Source organism: Grampus griseus (assembly GCF_964374135.1).
Source record: "Grampus griseus genome assembly, chromosome: 1".
Classification (NCBI taxonomy): domain Eukaryota; kingdom Metazoa; phylum Chordata; class Mammalia; order Artiodactyla; family Delphinidae; genus Grampus; species Grampus griseus.
In genome coordinates this window covers 145,567,349-145,588,677 of record NC_139017.1, presented here as the reverse complement: position 1 = coordinate 145,588,677, position 21,329 = coordinate 145,567,349, and the positions used below count along the sequence as shown (strand labels likewise).

General features: G+C 37.4%; 1 protein-coding gene across 6 annotated transcripts in view; it reads left to right on the top strand.

The window, feature by feature from the left end:
* Window positions 1-21,329, top strand: part of MAST2 (microtubule associated serine/threonine kinase 2) — a gene marked incomplete at its 5' end in the record, with an annotated part of 201,156 nt that overhangs the window by 70,648 nt on the left and 109,179 nt on the right. For all 6 annotated transcript variants that reach the window (XM_082674649.1, XM_082674647.1, XM_082674646.1 and 3 more), the window contains one exon: window positions 13,382-13,413. In XM_082674649.1, coding sequence (XP_082530775.1) covers window positions 13,382-13,413 — 32 coding nt within the window. The remainder of the gene's footprint in view (window positions 1-13,381; window positions 13,414-21,329) is intronic.

The window sequence follows — 21,329 nt, the reverse complement described above, 5'->3', positions numbered from 1 at the left end:
CTCCAAAACCCAACCCTCTATCCACTTCCAGTGGAGTGGAAGATTGAGTTATGTTTCTTAAAGGCTGTTAATTTCCTTTTCTGGGAAGAGTGCAGCTACTCAGTGGAAGAGGAATGAATGAATGAATAAATAAATAAATATAAGTGAGAATTCAAATAGAAAATGTGGTGAGGGAGACTCAGTTTGGGAGCTGTCTCAGGCAGAGATAGTTTTAACCCACAGTCATCTCCATGCTGGTGGCTATTGATATAAAGGACAAACATAAGCCTTGTGACTCTTGGCTTGCATATTTACTTGTGGGGGTAGTGGTTGTTGCCTTTAGACACTTGGCCTTTGTCGTTTCTTTGGAAATATTTTATGGGTTTAGTCATTGTGAATAATGAGTAATGCATATAGATAGTGATTCCTCATGTGAAGAGCACCATCTTATTTTGTATGTAATACCTTTAGAAGTTTGTTTTGTGGACAAGTGAAAGGGAGTGAGGGGTTGTTTCTCTAGAATTTAGTATGTACAGCTTTCTTTGCAGCTTCAGAATATAGTTCAAGAAAAGAGAGATATATCATTTTCGGCAGACAGTGTCAAAATATGTCAACTTGAGGGATCCAACACGGTAATAAAAATTTTAGAGACTCTAAACAATATATCCTTGAGTTTTGGGAGCAGAGTCAGCAATTCATCCATTAGCGTTTAAACCTTGTTGGAGGTGGGTCAGATTAGAAAAATGCAACTTATTATTATTAATGATAATCCAAACTGTCAAGTCCTAAGCTTCTTTGCGGGGGGGTGGTTAAAGACCGTATTTTGTTTTTAGAGCAATTTTAGGTTTACAGCAAATTTGAGAGGAAGGTCAGATATTTCTCATATACTCCTTGCCCCCGCACATGCATAGCCTCCCCCATTATCAGTATCATTCACCAGAATGGTACTTTTTTTTAACCAGGGATGAACCTACATTGACACATCATAATCACCCAAAGGCCTTAGTTTACTTTAGGATTCACTCTTGGTGTTATATATTCTGTGGGTTGGGACAAATGTATAATGACATATCCATAATTATAATATCGTACACAGTATTTTCACTGCTCTAAAAATCCTCTGTGGTCTGCCAGTTCATCTCCCCATGCCCCCACCCCTGGCAACCACTGATCATTTTACTGTGTCCATAGTTTTACCTTTTCTAGAACATCATATAGTTGTAATCATACAGTATGTAGTCTTTTCAGATTGGTTTCTTTCATTTAGTAATATGCATTTAATTTTCCTTCATGCCTTTTCATGGCTCAATAGCTCATTTCTTTTTAGTGCTGAATAATATTCCATTGTCTAGATATACCACAGTTTATTTATCTGTTTATCTACTGAAGGACACCTTGATTGTTTCCAAGTTTTAGCAATTATAAATAAAACTGCTACAAACATCTGTGTGCAAGTTTTTGTGTGGACGTGAGTTTTCAGCTCCTAGTGCAATTGCTGGGTCATAAAATAAGAGTATGTTTAGTTTCGTAAGGAGTTGCCAAACTGTCTTCCAAAGTGGCTGTACCATTTTGCATTCCCACCAGCAGTGAATAAGAGTTCCTGTTGCTCCATATCCTAACCAGCATTTGGTGTTGTAGTGTTCCAGATTTTGTCCATTCTTATAGGTGTGTAGTACTGTCTCATTATTTGGATTTGCATTTCCCTGATGACATATGATATGGAGCATCTTTTTTATGAAAACCTTAAGCTTTAAATGTGTTTTCTTATTGTAGCCTTGGAATAACTTTTATGATATAGGCAAAATAGGTATTTTTATCTCAGGTGTGCAGATAAGAAAAATGAGATTTAGAAAGGCTTTTAATGACTGACCAGGATTTATGAGCAGAGTAAATAGTAGAACTGTGTTTAAATATTTTTTTGACTCTGAGCCCTGAGTTCTTTATGCCATGTAGAAATATCCTGTTAGGATCATCAGCCTCTTTTTACTGTTCTTCAAACTCATATGAGAATAACACATATCATCTGTGTCACAATTTATAGAATAAAATACTTTTGTATACATTATTTTATTTGACCTTTATAAGCACTATATCTGAGCTTTAGAGGTAGGTGAAATCCCAGGCCACAGAAGTTATATGTCATTGAGCCATAACATGCACCTAGTTTTCTTAACTTAAAATTTTGTGCTCTTTTCCATGTTTCTTAATATGATTGTATAATGTAAATATTTTGTCATTGGAACCTGTTCTCAGGGTGAGGACATCTGAATTTAATGGAACAAGAGGAGTGAAATACATTAGAGTTTCATAGGCGCACCATAGCTACATATACGTTGATTTCCCCTTGGTTCCTGACCTCAAGATACACTCACACTCAAGTGTAAATAAGTGGAGCTAAAACGCCATAATGCCCAGAGCAGTTGTAATGGTACATTTGCTACACAGGAAAGGGAGGTTTTTGTGCATCCCAGCAGAATGCTTGCTGCCAGAGCGGAGGAAAAGCTTGTATTCGGGAATAATGGTCCTTTTAAGGCCACTTAGTAAATGGTATAAAAGTGGATTTCCTTGGTAGGTAATGGTTTTGTTTTGTTTTGTTTGTTTGTTTGTTTCCCTCGCCTGAAAGCTTTAAAAAAACAAAACAAAACAAAAACAAACAGTGGAATAATAGCTACCATCCTGAAGACTGTCAGTAAATAATATAAGTGATAGCAGAGTATATCCTTTCTCTAGTAAAGCCTCTTTTGCTGACCGAATTGCAGTTGACAGTTTTCATCAATATAACTCCAAATGAGGAAGACCCTATGTGAGCCTTATAATGATGACAGTGATAATAGTAAGTACCATTTACTTACGTTACTGATTCACTGATTTATTCATCAAACGTTCATTTGGTACTTACTAGGCCAGGTATTGTGCTGGGTGCTAGTAATGCCATTGTGAGCAAGAATGATCTCTCCTCCTCCAGCTAACAGTCAGTCTCAGAAAACAGACAATTAAGCAACTAATTGTAGTAAAGTGTTGGAATTAAATAGAGGTAGGCTGGGGAAACTGTGTATAGGGAAATCTCAGAGGAAATGAGGTTTAAGCTAAGGTCCAAGAATGTATAAAAAGAGCAAAGGAAAAGGCAGAGAGAACAATAGCTGTGAAACCCTGAGGGTGAGAGAGAGAGTATGGTGTGTCTAAAAGATCAAAACTCCAACAAGCCTGGAGAATTGTGCAAATGATGCTAGAGAGGAAGGCAGTAGCAGCTAGGCAGTGCCCTATAGGCTACAGGAAGGATTTTAGACTTTATCCGTTAAGGGTTATTAAGGGTTTTTAAGAAGAGAAATCACCCAGTCAGTTCTGCATTTTAAAAAGATCTTTTTGACTGCATTATTTGTTTTGTTAAACTCATATATTACCACTTAGCAAATAGATACTTATTACATGATATTTACATTGATATAACATTAAGAATCAAGGGGAACAAAACTAAAGTGAGGTCGGTTAGGAGAATGTTACAGGATGATGCTGGCTTGGACTAGGAGACATAGCAGTGGAAGTAAAGTGAAATTGACTAAAGGTAGGTATTTTGGAGGTAAAACTGGCAAGGCTTGATGAATAATTGGATGTGTAGTGTGAGAGAAAGTGAAGAATCAAGAATGACTCTGAGTTTGGTGGTACCATCACTGAAATGGAAAACAGAGAAGGAGCAAGTTTGCATAGAAAGATAAGTTGAGTTTTCAGACATATTAAGGACAAGGTAGTTGTATATAAAACTATATACAACTGTATAGTGGAGAGAGATCTGGGATGAAGATACAAATATTGGCATCATCTGTAAAATGTGTGTAGAGAGGAGTTTCCAGGGAGAGCTTTAAGGACAATCAGCATTTGAGCATCTAAGCTGAAGGAAGTTGTTTAAGTAGTGATAAGAGGTAAAACAGGGTAGTGTGATTTCGTGGATAGAAAAGTCATTCGAAACAGAAGAATGAATAATACTGTCAGATGCTGCTGAGCAGTCAAGCCCAAAAACGAAAAGGTAGACTAAAAATGTAGCAAAGGTTCTTTACATAGAGACCATTGGTAACCTGGCAAGAATGGCTTAAATGGGGTGGTAAGGTCTTGGGATATCTGCAGTGTGTGAAGAAAATAGAAGGTGAGACATTGGAGACAGTGAATGTAGACAGCTCATTCAAGAAGTGTGACTGTGAAGGGAAAAAAGAATTGATAAGGCAGTGGTTGAAGAGGGGTATGTAGTAATTAAGGGAAATATTTTTCTTATCTCAAGGTGGGATAGACTTGAATGTGTTCAGAATGCTAATCAGAACATCGTGAGTCCAGAGATAACTAGTAGGTCAGAAAAGGTTGGATGGGACAGGCTTCACCTGATGTAATGTATTGTCAGATATTACCATCCTACTTTCGAAGAGTAAGTGACGAGTCAGAGAATTTATGGTTATTTGCCTAAATGAATGGTCTTCTTACCTCAGCCAAATTTCCTGATTATGCAGCTTTCTTCCTCAGCCTGCTATGAATATTCTCTGGGAAAGGGAGGACTGGGAAATCATTGTTCCTTGGACTACCTTTATCTGATTGGAGACCAGTTCTTCTTCTCCTTTCCTTAGGCCTGTCTGTATGGTACTGGAAAGCTTGGCACAGAATGTACTGATCTGGAACCCTGGGCATCCATCTTGCCAATGTAGGCTTTTGTGTAGGTGCAAGAAGTGGGTAAGGAATGCAGAAGGGATGGATTTCCATGGATGCATTTCCTTGTTTAAAGAGGATTCAGAGACGCATTTTATAGAATTTTTGTTTATGGTTATTGCCCCCAAATATAAATCCACCTCATGTTATCTATTTAAACTATTCAAGAAGCCAGAACTGTCATGTAGGTTCAAAGAATGATATTCCCAGTGTTACATAGGTTGTTTCAGAAAATAGAAAAAGAGGACACACTTTCCTAGCACACTTTATGAGGATAGTATAACCATGAAGCCAAAACTGACAAGGACAATCTGAGAAGAAAAAGTACATAGGCCAATCTTATTTATTAACATATAGGCAAAAAATCCTAAAGAAAAGCCTCCAGACCCCAGATGGTTTTATTAGTGAAATAACACCAATCTTACACAAACTCTTGTAGAAAATAGAGGAGGCAGGAACACTTCACAGCCAGTTTTAGGAGGCTGGCATAATTGTTATACCAGAATCTGACAAAGGCATTATAATAAAAGAAAACTGGAGACCATTATCCCTTCTGAACATAGGTGTAAAAATCATTAATAAAATATTAGCAAAGATAATCTAATGGTGTATTTGACAAAGTTGGATTTAACCCAGGAATGCGAGATTAGTCTAATACTAGAAAATCAATCACTGTAATTTACCACATTAACAGAATAGAGGAGAAAAACCATATGATTATTTCAGCATATGCAGAGAAAGTACTTGGCAAAATCAATACTCATTACTGATAAAAACTCTAAACAAATTAGGAATAGAAAGGAACTTTATCAATTTGATCAAAGTGGCCTATGAAAAATCTGCAGCTAACATCATATTTAGTAGTAAAATGTTGAACTCTTTCCCTCTACAATCAAATGAGAAACAAGGCAAGGATGTGTACCACAGACAATCCTAGAAAGTGGAAAGAAGTAAAACTATTTATAGAGAACATGATTGTTTATATAGAAAAATCCTAGGGAATGTACAAAACAGTCATTACAACTATAATAATGAATTTAAGTTGTAATATATACAGTTAATATATAAAAAATTGATTGCTTTCCCATACCAGAGCAAGCAGTTGGTAAGTGAAATAAAGATTTTATTTACAATAGCTTCAAAAATCATCTTAACTTTATATAATATTATACAACAACTATACTTCAATTAAAAAAAATCTTCTGGGCTTCCCTGGTGGCGCAGTGGTTGAGAGTCCACTTGCCGATGCAGGGGACACGGGTTTGTGCCCCGGTCCGGGAAGATCCCACATGCCGCGGAGCGGCTAGGCCCGTGAGCCATGGCCACTGAGCCTGCGCGTCCAGAGCCTGTGCTCCGCAACGGGAGAGGCCACAACAGTGAGAGGCCCGCGTACCGCAAAAAAAAAAAAAAAAAAATCTTCCTAGAGATAAACTTAGCAATAGAAGTACAAGATCTTTTTGCTGAAAACTATAAAACATTGCTTAGAGTAATTAAAGCAGGTCTAAGTTAGTGGAGAAATACTGTGTTCATGGATATAAAGACTCAATATTAGGCTGTCACTGCTTTCCAAATTGGTCTGTAATCCCAGCAGGCCTTTTTTGGGTAAAAGTGAATAATCTGTTTCTAAAATTCATATCGAAATGCAAAGAATCTAGAATATCCAAAGCAATATTGAAAAAGAACAAAGTTAAAGCACCCCATGATCTGACTTCAATACTTGATATAAAGCTACATGATCAAGAAAGTGTGGTGCTGGCATAGGCTAGAAAAATAGATCAGTAGAGTGCAGTAGAGAGCCAGAAATAGCCCATTCTATTACAATTTGATTTTCAACAAAGGTGGCAAAGCAATCTGTTGAGAAAAAGATAGTGTTTTTAATAAATGGTGCTGGAATAAGTGGATAGCATATGGGAAAAAAATGAGCCTTAACCCCATCTCACATATTACCCCAAAATTAATTCAGACGTGGATCATAAACATATGTGAACCTAAACATAAAGGCTAAAACCATAAAGCATATGGAAATAAAATGTAGGAAAATATTTTTGTGTCCTTGGCATGGGCAGAGTTTTCTTAGACAAGATACTAAAAGCATTAACCATTAAAAAAAATACTGGCAAATTGACCTTCGTTAAAGTAAAAACTTTTGTTCATCAAAAGATGCCACTTATGGGCTTCCCTGGTGGCGCAGTGGTTGAGAGTCCGCCTGCCGATGCAGGGGACACGGGTTCGTGCCCTGGTCCGGGAAGATCCCACATGCCGCGGAGTGGCTGGGCCCGTGAGCCATGGCTGATGAGCCTGCGCGTCCGGAGCCTGTGCTCCACAACGGGAGAGGCCACAACAGTTAAGAGGCCCGCGTACTGCAAAAAAAAAAGAAAAAAAAAAGAAAAGATGCCACTTATGGTGGGGGATGGTGGTGGTGTGATGCATTGGGAGATTGGGATTGACATATATGCACTAATATGTATAAAATGGGTAACTAATAAGAACCTGCTGTATAAAAAAATAAATAAAATTCTAAAATTAAAAAAAAAGAGGACAGAAGCGTATTATCTAGAGAAATAGAGGTCAATCAGCAGAAGAATTAAAAGAGAAAGGTTAAAAGTAGCCTCGTGGAACTGAAGGTTGAGGAGAGAGGATGAAAGGATTGTTCTCTATATTCGAAGTTGTTCTATAGTGTTTGTGTGGTTTTTTTTAACCAGATGCGTGTGTCATTTTGATAAGAATGAAGTCAACTTCTCTTGCCCCTGTTATTCTCTGCTTGAGCACTGAACCCAACTTGTAACTACTTTAGTTATGTGTGTGATGTCTCAGTTACTGTCTTTCTTCCCATTAGACTGTAAGCTCCATGAGGACAAGAAACATCTGTCTTTTTCAAAAAAAAAAAAAGATGCCACTTATGGGAATTCCCTTGTGATCCAGTGGTTAGGACTCCACGCTTCCACTGCAGGGGGCATGGGTTTGTTCCCTGGTCGGGGAACCAAGATCCCACAAACCGTGTGGCATGGCAAAAAAAAAAAAAAAGAAGACACCACATATAACTTCACTAGGCAAGCCACAGGCTGGGAGAAAATATTCATCAAAATATCTAATAAAGGACTTGCATCTAGAATATATGAAGAACGCTTACAACTCAATAATAAAAAGATAAATAGTCCAGTTATAAAAGGGGCAAAATATTTTAAGGTAATTCATACAAGAATATGTACTGATGGCTAATAAGCACATTACAAGGTGCTCAACATCATTATTCATCAGGAAAATGGAAATCCACAGTGAGATACCGCTACACACTCACAAGAATGGCTGAAATTTAAAATACTGATATCATATCTTGGCATGAATGTAGAGCAATTCTTATATTATTGAGGGTAACCTATATTAGCTAGAATGTGGAGCAATTGAAACTCTCATACATTGTTAATGGAAGTGTAACATGGTATAATCACTTTAGAAAAAGATCTGGTAGTTTCTTATAAAACTAAACATACATCTATCCTATAGCCCAGCAATTACACTCTTATTTACTCAAGACAAATGAGACATAGGCCTATTAAAAAGACTTGTACAGGAATGCTAATAGCTCAAAACTGGATATAACTCAAATGTCCATTAGTAGGAGAAAGGATTACTAAACTGTGGTATATTAATATGATTGGATATTCGTACTGTTATATACAACCACATGGATGAATTTCTGAAACACTATACTGAGTGAAAGAAGGGGTTATATAAAGAGGTTCATATTTGTATAATTCCACTGATACGAAGCTCTGGTGAAAGAAAATCTATGGTGAAAATATGGGAATAGTATTTGCTTGGGGCAAGGGAATAGTGGTTTGTTGGGAATTTACCAAGAAAGGACATGATGAAACTTTCTGAATTGATGGAAATATTCTGTATTTTGATAGGGATTTAGGTTATAAGCATATACATTTATCATACTTATTCATTGGTACACCTAAGGTTTGTGCAGTTCAGCGTTTACCTTAAAAAAAAAACCCAACATGAAAAAGTTGTAAACAAATACTGAATTCTACTTAATGATATACATACTGAAATGTGTACTGATGTCCACAGTCTACTTTGAGATGCATTAAAAAAACCCCGAAAACAAAATAACAACAACAGAAAAAAAACAGGGACTTCCCTGGTGGTGCAGTGGTTAAGAATCCGCCTGCCGCTGCAGGGGACATGGGTTTGAGCCCTGGTCTGGGAAGATCCCACATACTGCAGAACAACTAAGCCTGTGCGCCACAACTACTGAGCCTGTGCTCTAGAGCCCGTGAACCACAACTACTGAAGCCTGTGCACCACAACTACGGAAGCCCACACACCCTAGAGCCCATGCTCCTCAGCAAGAAAAGCCATTGCAATGAGAAGCCCACGCACCACAACAAAGAGCAGACCCCGCTCGCTGCAACTAGAGAAAGCCCATGTACAGCAGTGAAGACCCAACGCAGCCAAAAAAAAAAAAAAGACTCCTCGCTCCCAATGCAGAGGGCCCGGGTTCGATCCCTGGTCGGGGAACTAGATTCCGCATGCATGCTGCAACTAAGAGTTCGCATGCTGCAACTAAGAAGTCTGCATGCCGCAACCAGGAGTCTGCGTGCTGCAGCGAATATCCCGCTTGCTGCAGCTAAGACCCAGCGCAGCCAAAATAAATAAATAAATAAATATTTTAAAAAACCCAAATGGGTGGATAGATGGCTAAATATGTGACAAAGAAAATATCACAAAATGTTAACAGTTGTACAGTCTGGGTTGTGGGTGTGTATATGGATGTTCACTGTACAAATCTTTTAACTTTTCTGTTTCCTGTGTTTGAAAATTTTCATGTTGTATTGGGAAGAAAATGGTGTTACTGGTGTAATGAAATACAACTCTTGATTTAGTTAAAAAATACACTATAATGGCAACAAGAAAATGTAAGCTATCTAGAAATAAATATAACAAAAGATTTGTATAATCTTTATGTGAAAATGTATCAAACTTTATTAAAACATATTAAAGAAGACCTAAATAAATGGAGAGATTTACCATGTTCTTATATAGCGGTTGTCTGTATTATAAATGTGTCAGTTATCCTCTAGATTGAGTGCAGTGTCAAGTTTTAATCTACAACTTGATCCTAAAATTTATATGGAAGAGCAGAGTCCCAAGAATAACTCCCATAATTTTGAGGACTAATAACAATGTGAGTGGACTTGCCTTACAAATATCAAGATTTATTGTCAAGCTATACCAATTAAACAGCATGGTATAGGCACAGGGGCTGACAGCTCAGTGGAATAGAATATAGTCAAGAAAGACACCCCTGTGTACATGGAAACTTAATATATGACAGAACTGACATTGCATATCATTTAATAAATGGCTTGGGCTAATTGATCACTCCTATAGAAAAAAATATAATGGGATTCCTATCTCCCACCATATGCAAAAATAAGTTCCAGGTATATTCACAAACTTAGTGTGAAAAGTAAACCTATAATCTTTTAGAAGAAAATATAAGTAAATGTATTCATGTCTCTGTGTGTCAGGGATGTATTTCTTAATATTTATTTAGGCTGCTCTGGGTCTTAGTTGAGGCATGCGAGCTCTTAGTTGCGGCATGTGTGCGGGATCTAGTTCCCCGACCAGGGATTGAACCTGGGTTCTCTGCATTGGGAGCGAGGAGTCTTAGGGATGTATTTCTTATATGTAAAAATAGAGGAGATAATAATAAAGGAGAATAATAGATTTGATGATATAAAAATTAAATTCTTTGGTGGCTCCATTAAAAAAAAGTAAAAAGACTGAGAGAACATTTTCAGTGAATATAATCCACAAATAATTAGTATCCAGAATATATTAGGTAAATACCTATACTCAATAAGAAAAAAGATAGAAAACCTAATAGAAAAATAGGCCAGGGATATACACTTGACCCTGTGTCTTGGCAGGCTCCCCAGCTGCAGATATGGAGGGCCAACTGTACTGTATGGTGCTGTTTTATCTAAGGGACTTGAACATCTGCAGGTATTAGTATCTGCCAGGAGTTCTGAAACCAATCCCCCGCTGATACCGAGGGACGATTGTAAATAGGCAATTCACAGTTGAGGAAACCCTAATGGCCAATAAACATATAAAACACTGTTTAGCTTCACTAGTAATTATGGGAAATGGCAATTAAACCCATACTGTGATATGATCACAGCCATTAGATTGACAAAAATTAAACAGTTTAATAAATGCCAGGTATTGGCGAGTATGTGAAATCATTTGTTCAACAAATTTTTGAGCATCTACTACTTGCCAGTCACTGTTCTAAGTTGTTGAGGTACATTACTAAATAAAACAGACTAAGATCCCAGCACTCATGGAGCTTAGATTTTAGTGGGGAAAGACAGAAAATGAACAATAAACATTATAAACAAGTAAATTACGTAGTACGTTAGAAGTGGTAAGTGTATGGAAAGTGTATTGGTTATAAAAGCAGAGTGGAGTAAGAGTGTGATGGGGTGGAAAATATGTTGTAATGTTATATAGAGCTATCAGGGTAGTAGGTTTCATTAAGAACTCAGGTGAAAATTGAGCCAAGAGATTTGAAAGCTGTAGGGGTTAGCCAAGGAAATATTTGGGGAAGAGGAGCATTCTAGGCAGAGTGCACAGATTAGCACAAGGCTTTAAGGCAGAAGAATACCGAATGTGTTTGACAAACAGTAAAGTCCAGTGTGGCTGGATCAAAATGTGCAAGTGTGCATGGGAGAGAGGAGGTCAGAGAGATACTGGGGAAGGGTGGTGGGTCACCCATTTAGGTCTTGACTTTTATTCTTGAATGAAATGGGGAGCCATTCCAGGATTTTGAGTAGGAGTGTTGTGATCTTACTGACCTTTAAAAGGATCACTCTGTTAAGAATAGACCATGTGGGTTAAGGATAGAAGCAGGAATGGGATACCAGTTGGAGACAGTTGTGAGGCTGGGGAGAGACCATGGTGGCTTGGATCATAATAGCAAAACCCAAGAGATTCTGTAACTCACGTAGCAGTAAAACCTGACCTAATTTGAACTCTTCTGGTGACAAAACTGAACTGAGACTAGAGTGTTTATCACATTTATTGTGGCTGTCATACACTTTACTGGAGAAATCTTAATGTTTTTGATGTATTTTGTTGGTGACCTAGTCTTTGTTGAGGGTGTTATATATTATATATATGTGTGTGTGTGTGTGTGTGTATATATATATATATTACTATATATATATATATATATATATTACTATTACTTTAATTACCCACCCCCAATTCTGATTTCTAAAACATGACTAAATCCAAGGTTTTTGGTTAAGAGATTGTAAGCATGTAAGTCTTTGGAGATAGTGGAAAATGGTTGTATTCTGGCTGTATTTTAAATTTAAAGCCATTAAGAATTCCTGTTGGATGGGATGTGGGGTGTGTTAAAAACAAGAGTCCAGATGTCCAGGGTTTTGGTCTGAACAACAGGAAGAATAGAATTACCGTCATCTGAGATGGGGAAAGGCTATGGTTGGAGTCCGTTTTGGTGGAGAGAACACATTCAGTTTTGGACACTTTGGATTTGAAGTGTTGAGAAGGCAATTGATTATAAGTGTCAGGAGTTTGGGAGACAAGTCTGGAAAGGAGAACTCTTAGGAAATGTTGGAGGGGAAAGGTAAATTGGTACAGTCATTTTGGGAGCAATTTCTGATGCAGTTTCTGACTTAGTTCATGCCACATCTAAGTGTATACTTCCAAGAAACTTTTTATACATGTGCATGAGGAAGCAAGTACTACAGCATGTTTATAGGAGCATTGTTTTGATGGAGAAGAAAAACATGGGAAGAAAATTAAATTTCCATTTACTGGAGAATGGATAAATAAGTACTGTAAAAATCTATAGACTGGACTACTGTACTATAGATATATGAACTAAAGTGAAATATATTCATATGGGTGAATCTCCTAATTATAATGTAGATTGATGTCAGCAGATGAATATATACAGTGTTTTAAGTATATAATTTAAAAATATGTAAAACAATACTAATAATTTACGGATATATGTAATAAAAATAAAGACACTTATGGAAAAGATAAACAAAAAATTAAGAATAGTTGTTAAGTGGAGACTAGTGGGAGGTGGGACTTGATAAATTTAGAAAGCAAGTCACAGGGGCCCATCTGCTATTGCAAGGGTTATTTCTCATGTCAGTGGTGTGTATAGTCATCTCTTTGTGATATTATTATCATAATAATAAATTATTTATTATAATAAATAATTTATTATAATAATAATAAATTATTATTTATTTGTCAAAAATATTTTATAATTAAAGAAAATATTCCATTTCATTCCTTTCATATCACTGACTCTAATGATATGAGTCCTTTACAATTCATCAGCCATTGATGGCTGGCCCAGTGAATACCTGGAATCTTCATTGGCCAGTTGGTTCCATCTAGTGGTGAAAGTGCTACAAGTATTCCGTGAGACATTCGTTTTGGGAAGGAAGAATGAGATGATAGATAGTTAACCAGACTGCTTATTATTTCACTAAAATTTGAGAGACAAAGAAAAAGGTTATTATTTAGAAATATTGAGTTTTTGCCATTATTAATATGATGCTATAAATCTTCTAGGACATTTAGTACAGACCTGTAGGACTCAGATGGGTCCTTATTTCTCTCTAACTTATGTTTGTGTTTTGCTTTTCAGAAGGAGTTGAGCCTTCCAAGAAGAGGCAGCTTGTAAGTAGATGATGATTATGATTATGATTATGATATCCTGCTTAGGAATCCCTCCTGGGGACTGTTCTCAGTATCACTCAGAGGACTCTCATTCATGAGTGTTTTTTTCTGTGGACTCCTGTCTGGGCCAGTGAAACCAGTGGGCCAGCCAACTTCTTTCACTAGGTCAGCTCCTCCCCTCTCCCTCATCAGTCCCCACCCCAGATCCTCTTCTCTGTGTCAGTTTTTGCCTAGGGTCTGGGGGAAAGCTGCCACTTAAATACCCATCACAGTCTTATGCTTGTGTTTTGGGCTTTACTGAGTTTTAGTAGAGTCAAGCTTTTTTAGAATGTTAAAATTGAAACTCTTAGCATCTACATCTGTCCCATAGCATGGTACTAGGGAGAGGTCAACAAGTTGGGGCAAAAAAAGCTACGTTTGGGTTCACGGTTGGAATAGGGCTGTCGTTTACCTTTTTGTTCTCTTCTGGCTTCAGGGCTGGGGAAATTCGTTAATAATCTTTGTCTCTGGGGCTTCCCTGGTGGTGCAGTGGTTGAGAGTCCACCTGCCAGTGCAGGGGACATGGGCTCATGCCCCGGTCCGGGAATATCCCACATGCCGTGGAGTGGCTGGGCCCGTGAGCCATGGCTGATGAGCCTGCGTGTCCGGAGCCTGTGCTCCGCAATGGGAGAGGCCACGACAGTAAGAGGCCCACGTACTGCAAAAAAAAAAAAAATCTTTGTCTCTGGATTTCAATTTCATAGGTTTTCTTGGCTTGCTTTTTCTCTAAGACTTCTGTTGGGGTAGTACTGCATATTTGGCTAATCAGAATCATCTAGAATGCTTATTTTTCAGATTAAAAACAAACATTTAAATAATAGAAGCAGTTAAAATGCAGATTCTGAGCTTGTTTAAAATCTCCACGTCGGGGCCTGGGAGCCTGTACTTTTGCACCTGCGAGCACAGCCACTGTGATTTTGCTAAGGAGCCAGATTTGGGAAACACGAAAGGAATAGGGCTGTGTTAAAACGATGGCTTTGAAAAGTCTCTCACAGACATGTATGAGACATGGCTACAGAGAGGACGACAGTATTCCTATTTATTTATTAAGTATACTTTATGTATGTATCATATGCATTTAAAAATGTGTGAAACGCATGGTGTTTCTGTTACTGTCATCCTGGGATTTTGTTTTGTAAAATGCTCCAATGATTAAATTGTCCTCTGAGATTCTTGTAAAGTCCTTTTGGCTGCTTTCTCACTGTGCTTTGATATAAAGAGACTGGAGTTACGAGTCAGCAAACTCTTAGGGTTCAGTCTTGGCTATGTCACTTAATTGGCTTTGTAATGTAGAGGAATTGCTTCATCTCCTCAGTTGCCTTATCTATAAAATGATAAACCATGATGATACCTGTTTTATATATATATAGGTATTAGAAAGATCACTTAATACATGTGGTAGTGCTTCATTTTTTAGTTTTAGTCTAAGGTGTGTTAGTTTCAGAATTCTTGTAAATATATTAGGTTACATTTGGATATATTTCATTATTTAAGAGTCACATTTCTGTCTTTAAATTAATTTCTAGCAGTGGATCTCAATTCTAGGTTCTCAAGTGTCCTGAGTCTTCTAAAAATTGGGCAAGGGCGCTACCAGGACTCTTAATGGAATGATACACTGAGTAGGTATACATAACTGAAGGAGAGTGGCTTTTCAGCATCACGTTCAGCAAATATTTGTACTTGATCACTTTCCTATTATTTCTGTCATTTTTTTTTTTTCTTTTGGTTCCCTTTATTTGGAAGTTCTCTGAGATTTGCCTTTGCTTAAGGTTAGGTGAAATGAATTAAGTCCTGAGGCAGGTAGCTTCTTCTAGGAATGTGTGCCTCTAATGAATAGAGTTTGCTGAGAAGGAAGGATATCCTGTGAAAATGATTTTTATTTGAAACTGGAGGAATTTTTGGATCAATTTAGTTTTTTTTATTATTGATTGAATTTTTTCTTTTTTATAAATTTTAATCTTTATTTATTTGGCTGCGTCGGGTCTTAGTTGCGGTGCAGGCTCTAGAGTGTGTGGGCTTAGTTGCCTCGCGGCATGTGGGGTCTTAGTTCCCCAGCCAGGGATCGATCCTGTGTCTCCTACATTGGAAGGCGGATTCTTAACTACTGGACCACCAGGAAAGTCCCAGGACCAATTTAGTTTTAAACTAGAGGAATTTCTTGGTTATTTATTGTAGTTAAAGTTAGGCGTATTCTAACTGCCTTTAAATATTTAATTAATAAAGATCAGAAGTACTTTTTTTTTTTGGCTGCACTGCGTGGCTTGCGGGATCTTATTTCCCCGACCAGGGATTGAACCCCGGCCCCAAGCAGTGAAAGCACCCAGTCCTTAACCACTGGACCTCCAGGGAATGCGCCAGAAATACTTTTTAATAAAGTAACTCCCATTTAAACAATTGATCACTCAGTAAATACATACTAATACCTACTGTGTGTTGGGCACTGATCTAAGTTCTGAGGTTATAAGATTCAATTAGACACATTCCTCTATTTTGAAAACTTAGAGTTAAGTAAACCTGAAAAATATATATTTTTTATCTTTAGTATTAGAGTAGAAAGAGTTTTATTCTGGAAGGAATCTTGGAAACATAGATACTAACCTAGGCTTTGCCACTAACAAGTTATATGTGGTTTCAACAGGAACTATCACTTCTGGGCTTGAAATGCCTCACTTGTAAAATGAGGGGGCTGGCTTACCTGGGCTTACCTGATCTCTGTGCTTAGTCATCTCCCCAAATAATTGAAACTCCATGGTACCTCTTCTTCAGAGAGCTGGGCAAGTCTTCGCAGGGAGTATGCAGTAGGAGGCAGAACATGGCTTAGCATCTGAAGTAGAGAAGACAGGAAATTAAGAACCACAAAGCGTAAGGTGTTTTGAATAAGTTTAATCAATACTTAAACATTTGTAGTAAGTGTGGAGAAACTGATGTTAATAAAACGAGTGACTTACCACTTAGCCCATTATTTCTTGTCCTTGTAGCCTAGTCTGGAAAGTTAAAAGTTATTATAATTGTCCTCTGAGTCTTGGTCAGAAGGAGAGGGGTATTGTACTTAGATCCCTGTTTGCTTCTGCCCCAGAATGGCTCTTGCAAGAGCAGAACCTACTGTATGCCCACCAGGTATAAAGGCCCATTTCCTTTGGCATGTTCTCACTAGTATACATTATGGGTGCAGAGAGATTTGGAGTTTGCAACTGGTTTGGTGTTCTTGTCTTTAGAGAGGGAGTCAGATTCATTTAATTAGCATAATGTTAAAATAGCTGAGCAATATAAAATAAACGAAGTTCAGTCATTTTGGAGGCTGTCAGTTGTTATGCTTTTGCATGTAATTTGGTAGTTGCATGAAAATGGACAGGAACTAAAAAATGGATTTCGAGATGTATGTGATATCTTGTCATTATACAAAATGCACTTCCACCCAACAAGTAATTCCTCCAATGTCTCCAAATTAGTAAATGGAATTATAGCATAGAAGTAAAGAGCCTGGGCTTGAGAGTCAGGCAGACCTAGGTTGAGTCTCTGCCCTACCATTTACTACGTATTTTTTCATAAAACAAGTTACTACATTTCTGTTTGTCTTTTTGCTTCCATTTATTCATTCATTTGTTCAAATTCATCCATCCATCCATGCATCTATCATACTGTATTTATTCAGTTCTTATGTGCAGGCACTGTTCGAAATACTGGAGATACAGTAGGTTTTAGCAGACAGAGAGACGGACAGACAAAAGCATGTATGATATGTCATGATATTGAGTGCTATGAAGAAAAATAAAACCAGATAAAGAGATATGAGGGTATGTGTTTCTGTGGGGCAGGGGTTGAAATTTTTTGTTTTTAACTAATTAATTTATTTTTGGCTGCGTTGATTAATTTATTTATCTTTGTTGCTGCTCGCGGGCTTTCTATAGTTGTGGCGAGCGGTGGCTACTCTTTATTGCAGTGCATGGGCTTCTCATTGCAGTGGCTTCTCTTGTGGTGGAGCACGGGCTCTAGGCACGCAGGCTTCAGTAGTTGTGGCACGCGGGCTCAGTAGTTGTGGCTCGCAGGCTCTAGAGTGCAGGCTCAGTAGTTGTGGTGCACGGGCTTAGTTGCTCCGCGGCATGTGAGATCTTCCTGGACCAGGGCTCCAACCCGTGTCCCCTGCATTGGCAGGCGGATTCTTAACCACTGTGCCACCAGAGAAGCCCAGGGGTTGAAATTCTAAATCATGTTTTCTAGGAATTTTCTCATTAAGATGATGTTTGAGTAGAGAACAGGAGTCTGGAATGAGTGATGTTGATGTATGTACTGGGCAAGAGCATCCCAGGTAGGGATCCAGCATGTGCCAAGGTCCTGAGGTGGGAACATGCTTGGCAAATAGAAAGGAGGCTGGAGTGGCTGTTGCTAAGTGAACAATGGTGTTGGGGTGGGAGGGTGTAGAAGAACATGAGGCAGGAGCTGGATTTTGTAATGCCTTGTGGGCCACAGAAAGGACTTTGCATTTTATACTAATTGGGACAGAAAGTCAGTGGGTAGTTTTAAGCAGAGAAATGATGTGCTCTGTCAGAGTTTTGGGGGAAGGGCAATTTATTTTACTGAAATATGATTCACATACTGTATAATCACCATTTAAGAATACACAATTCACTGTTTTTTAACATATTCACAAGGTCTTAACTATCATTACTACTTTCAATTAGAACATTTTCATCACCCAAAAAGAAACCCCCTACTCCTTTGCAGTCACTCCCCTATTCTACACTCCCTCTAGCCCCTGGTAACCACTAATCTACATCTGTCTTTTTTTTTTTTTTTTTTGATGTGGACCATTTTTAAAGTCTTTATTGAATCTGTTACAACATTGCTTCTGTTTTATGTTTTGTTTTTTTGGCCGGGAGGCATGTGAGATCTTAGCTCCCCAACCAGGGATCGAACCCTCACCCCCTGCATTGGAAGGTGAAGTCTTAACCACTGGACTGCCAGGGAAGTCCCCCTAATCTACATCTGTCTCAATAGATTTGCCTGTTCTGAACATTACATATAAATGGAATTATATAAAATGTGGCTTCTTGTGTCTGGTTTTTTTCACTCAGCATAACTTTTTCAAGATTCATCCATGTTTTAGCACATGTCAGTACTTCATTCCTTTTCAAGGCTAAATAATATTCCACTGTATGTATGTACCATATTTTGTTTATCCATTATCCATCAATGGACATTGTGAGTAATGCTGCTCTGAACATGGATGTACAAGTACCTATTTGAGTCCTTGCTTTCAGTTATTTTGGGTAGATACCTAGAAGTGGAATTGTTGGATCATATGACAGTTCTTTAGCTTTTTGAGGAACCACCATACTGCTTTCCATAGCAGCTGCACCATTTCTTACTCCTACCAACAATACACCAGAATACACCAGGGTTCCAGTTTCTCTGCATCCTAGCTAACACTTGTTATTTTCCATTTTTAAAAGAATAGCCATCTTCACATGAAAAGATGCTCAATACCACTAATTATTAGAGAAATGCAAATCAAAACCACAGTGAGATATCACCTCACACCTGTCAGAATGGCTGTCATCAAAAAGTCTACAGATAGCAAGTGTTGGAGAGGATGTGGAGAAATGGGAACCCTCGTACACTGTTGGTAGGAATGTAAATTGGTGCAGCCACTGTGGGAAACAGTATGGAGAGTCCCCCCCAACACTAAAAATAGAACTACCATATGATCCAGCAATTCCACTCCTGGGTGTATATCTGGAAAAAATGGCAACACTTATTAGAAAATATACATGCACCCCAATGTTCATTGCAACACTATTTGCAATAGCTAAGATATGGAAGCAACCCAAGTGTCCATCAACAGATGAATGGATAAAGAAGATGTTATATATAGAAATACATATATGTATGTGTGCATAATGGAATATTACTCAGCCATAAAAAGAATGAAATTCTTCCATATGCATCAACATGGATAGACCTAGAGAATATTATGCTTAGTGAAATAAGATAGACAGGAGAAAGACAAATACTATATGATATCCCTTATATGTGAAATCTAAAAATAATACAAATGATTGTATATACAAAACAGAAACAGATTCACAGGCATAGAAAACAAACTTGTGGTTACCACAGGGGAGAGGGAAGTGGGGAGGAACAAATTAGGGGTACGGGATTAACAGGTACAAACTACTATATATAAAACAGATAAGCAATGAGAATTTACTGTATAACACAGGGAATTATTCCTATTATCTTGTAATAACACATAATGGAGTATAATCTGCAAAAATACTGAATCACTATGCTGAAACTAACACAATATTGTAAATCAATTATATATTAATTAAAAAAATAGCCATCTTAATATGTATGAAGTGGTGTCTCATTGTGGTTTTATTTTGCATTTTCCTAATTACTAGTGATGTTGAGCATCTTTTCGTATGATTATTGTTCATTTGTAAACCTTCTCTGGAGAAATCAGGTTCTTTGTCCATTTTTTAATTGGTCTGTTTATTTTTGTTGTTGAGTTGTAAGAATTCTCTCTATATTCTAGATATTCAGCTCTTATCAAGTATATGATTTGTATATATTTTCTTCCATTTTTTGGATTGTGTTTTCACTTTCTTGATAGTGTCCTTGATGCACAGAAGTTTTTAATTTTGATGAAGTTCAATTTATCTATTTTATCTTTTGTTGCTTGAGCTTTTGGTGTCATATCCAAGAAATCATTGCCAGATCCAGTGTCATAAAGATTTCCTCCGTGTGTTTTCTTCTAAGAGTTTTAGCTCTCATAATTAGGCCTTTGATCACTTTTGAGTTAATTTTTCTTTATGATGTAAAGTAAGTATCTAACTCATTGTTTTGCATATGAGTATCTAGTATTCTCAGGACCATTTGTTGAAAAGACTGTCCTTAACCCATTGAATGGTCTTGGCACCCTTGTCAAGTTTTTGACCATACATGTGAAGATTTATTTGGGGGCTCTCTATTCTATTCTGTGGTGTGTATTTCTGTCCTGTGCTAGTACCCCACTGTTTTAATTACTGTAGCTTTGTAATAAGTTTTGAAGTCAAGAAGTGTGAAATCAAGAACCAACTTTGTTCTTCAAGATTGTTTTGGCTATTCAGGGTTCCTTGTGATTCCATATGAATGTTAGGATGAGTTTCTCTATTTCTGCTCTAAAAAAAATTGTTGGGATTTTGATATGGATTGCATGGAATTTGTAGATTGATTTGGGTGATATTGTCAAACTTGACAATATTAAGTCTTCCAATCCATGAGCATGGGATGTTTTTCTATTTAATTTCTTTCAGAAATGTTTTGTAGTTTTCAGTGTACAGGTTTTCACTTCCTTAGTTAAATTTATTCCTAAATATTTTATTATTTGTGATGCTATTATAAATGGAATTATTTCTTAAATTCTTTTTTAGATTGTTCATTGTTAGTGTGTAGATGCAACTGATTTTTACTGGTTGGTTTTGTATTCTCCAGCTTTGCTGAATTTGTTTCTCATTGTGGTTTTGATTTGCATTTCCCTAATGACCAATGATGTTGAGCATCTTTTTGTGTACTTGTTGGCTCTTTGCATATCTTCTTTGGAGAAATGTTTATTCAAATCCTTTGCCCATTTTAAAATGTGAGTTGTCTTTTTATTGTTTAATTGTAAGAGTACTTTATTTATTTATTTATTTATTTATGGCCACGCCATGTGGCGTATGGGATCTTAGTTCCCCCACCAGAAATCGAACCCGCACCCCCTGCAGTGGAAGCACGGATTCTTAACAACTGGACCACCAGGGAAGTCCCTGTAAGAGTACTTTATATATCCTGTATACTAGACCCTTATCAGACACTTGGTTTGCAAATATTTTCTATTCTGTGGGTTGTTGTTT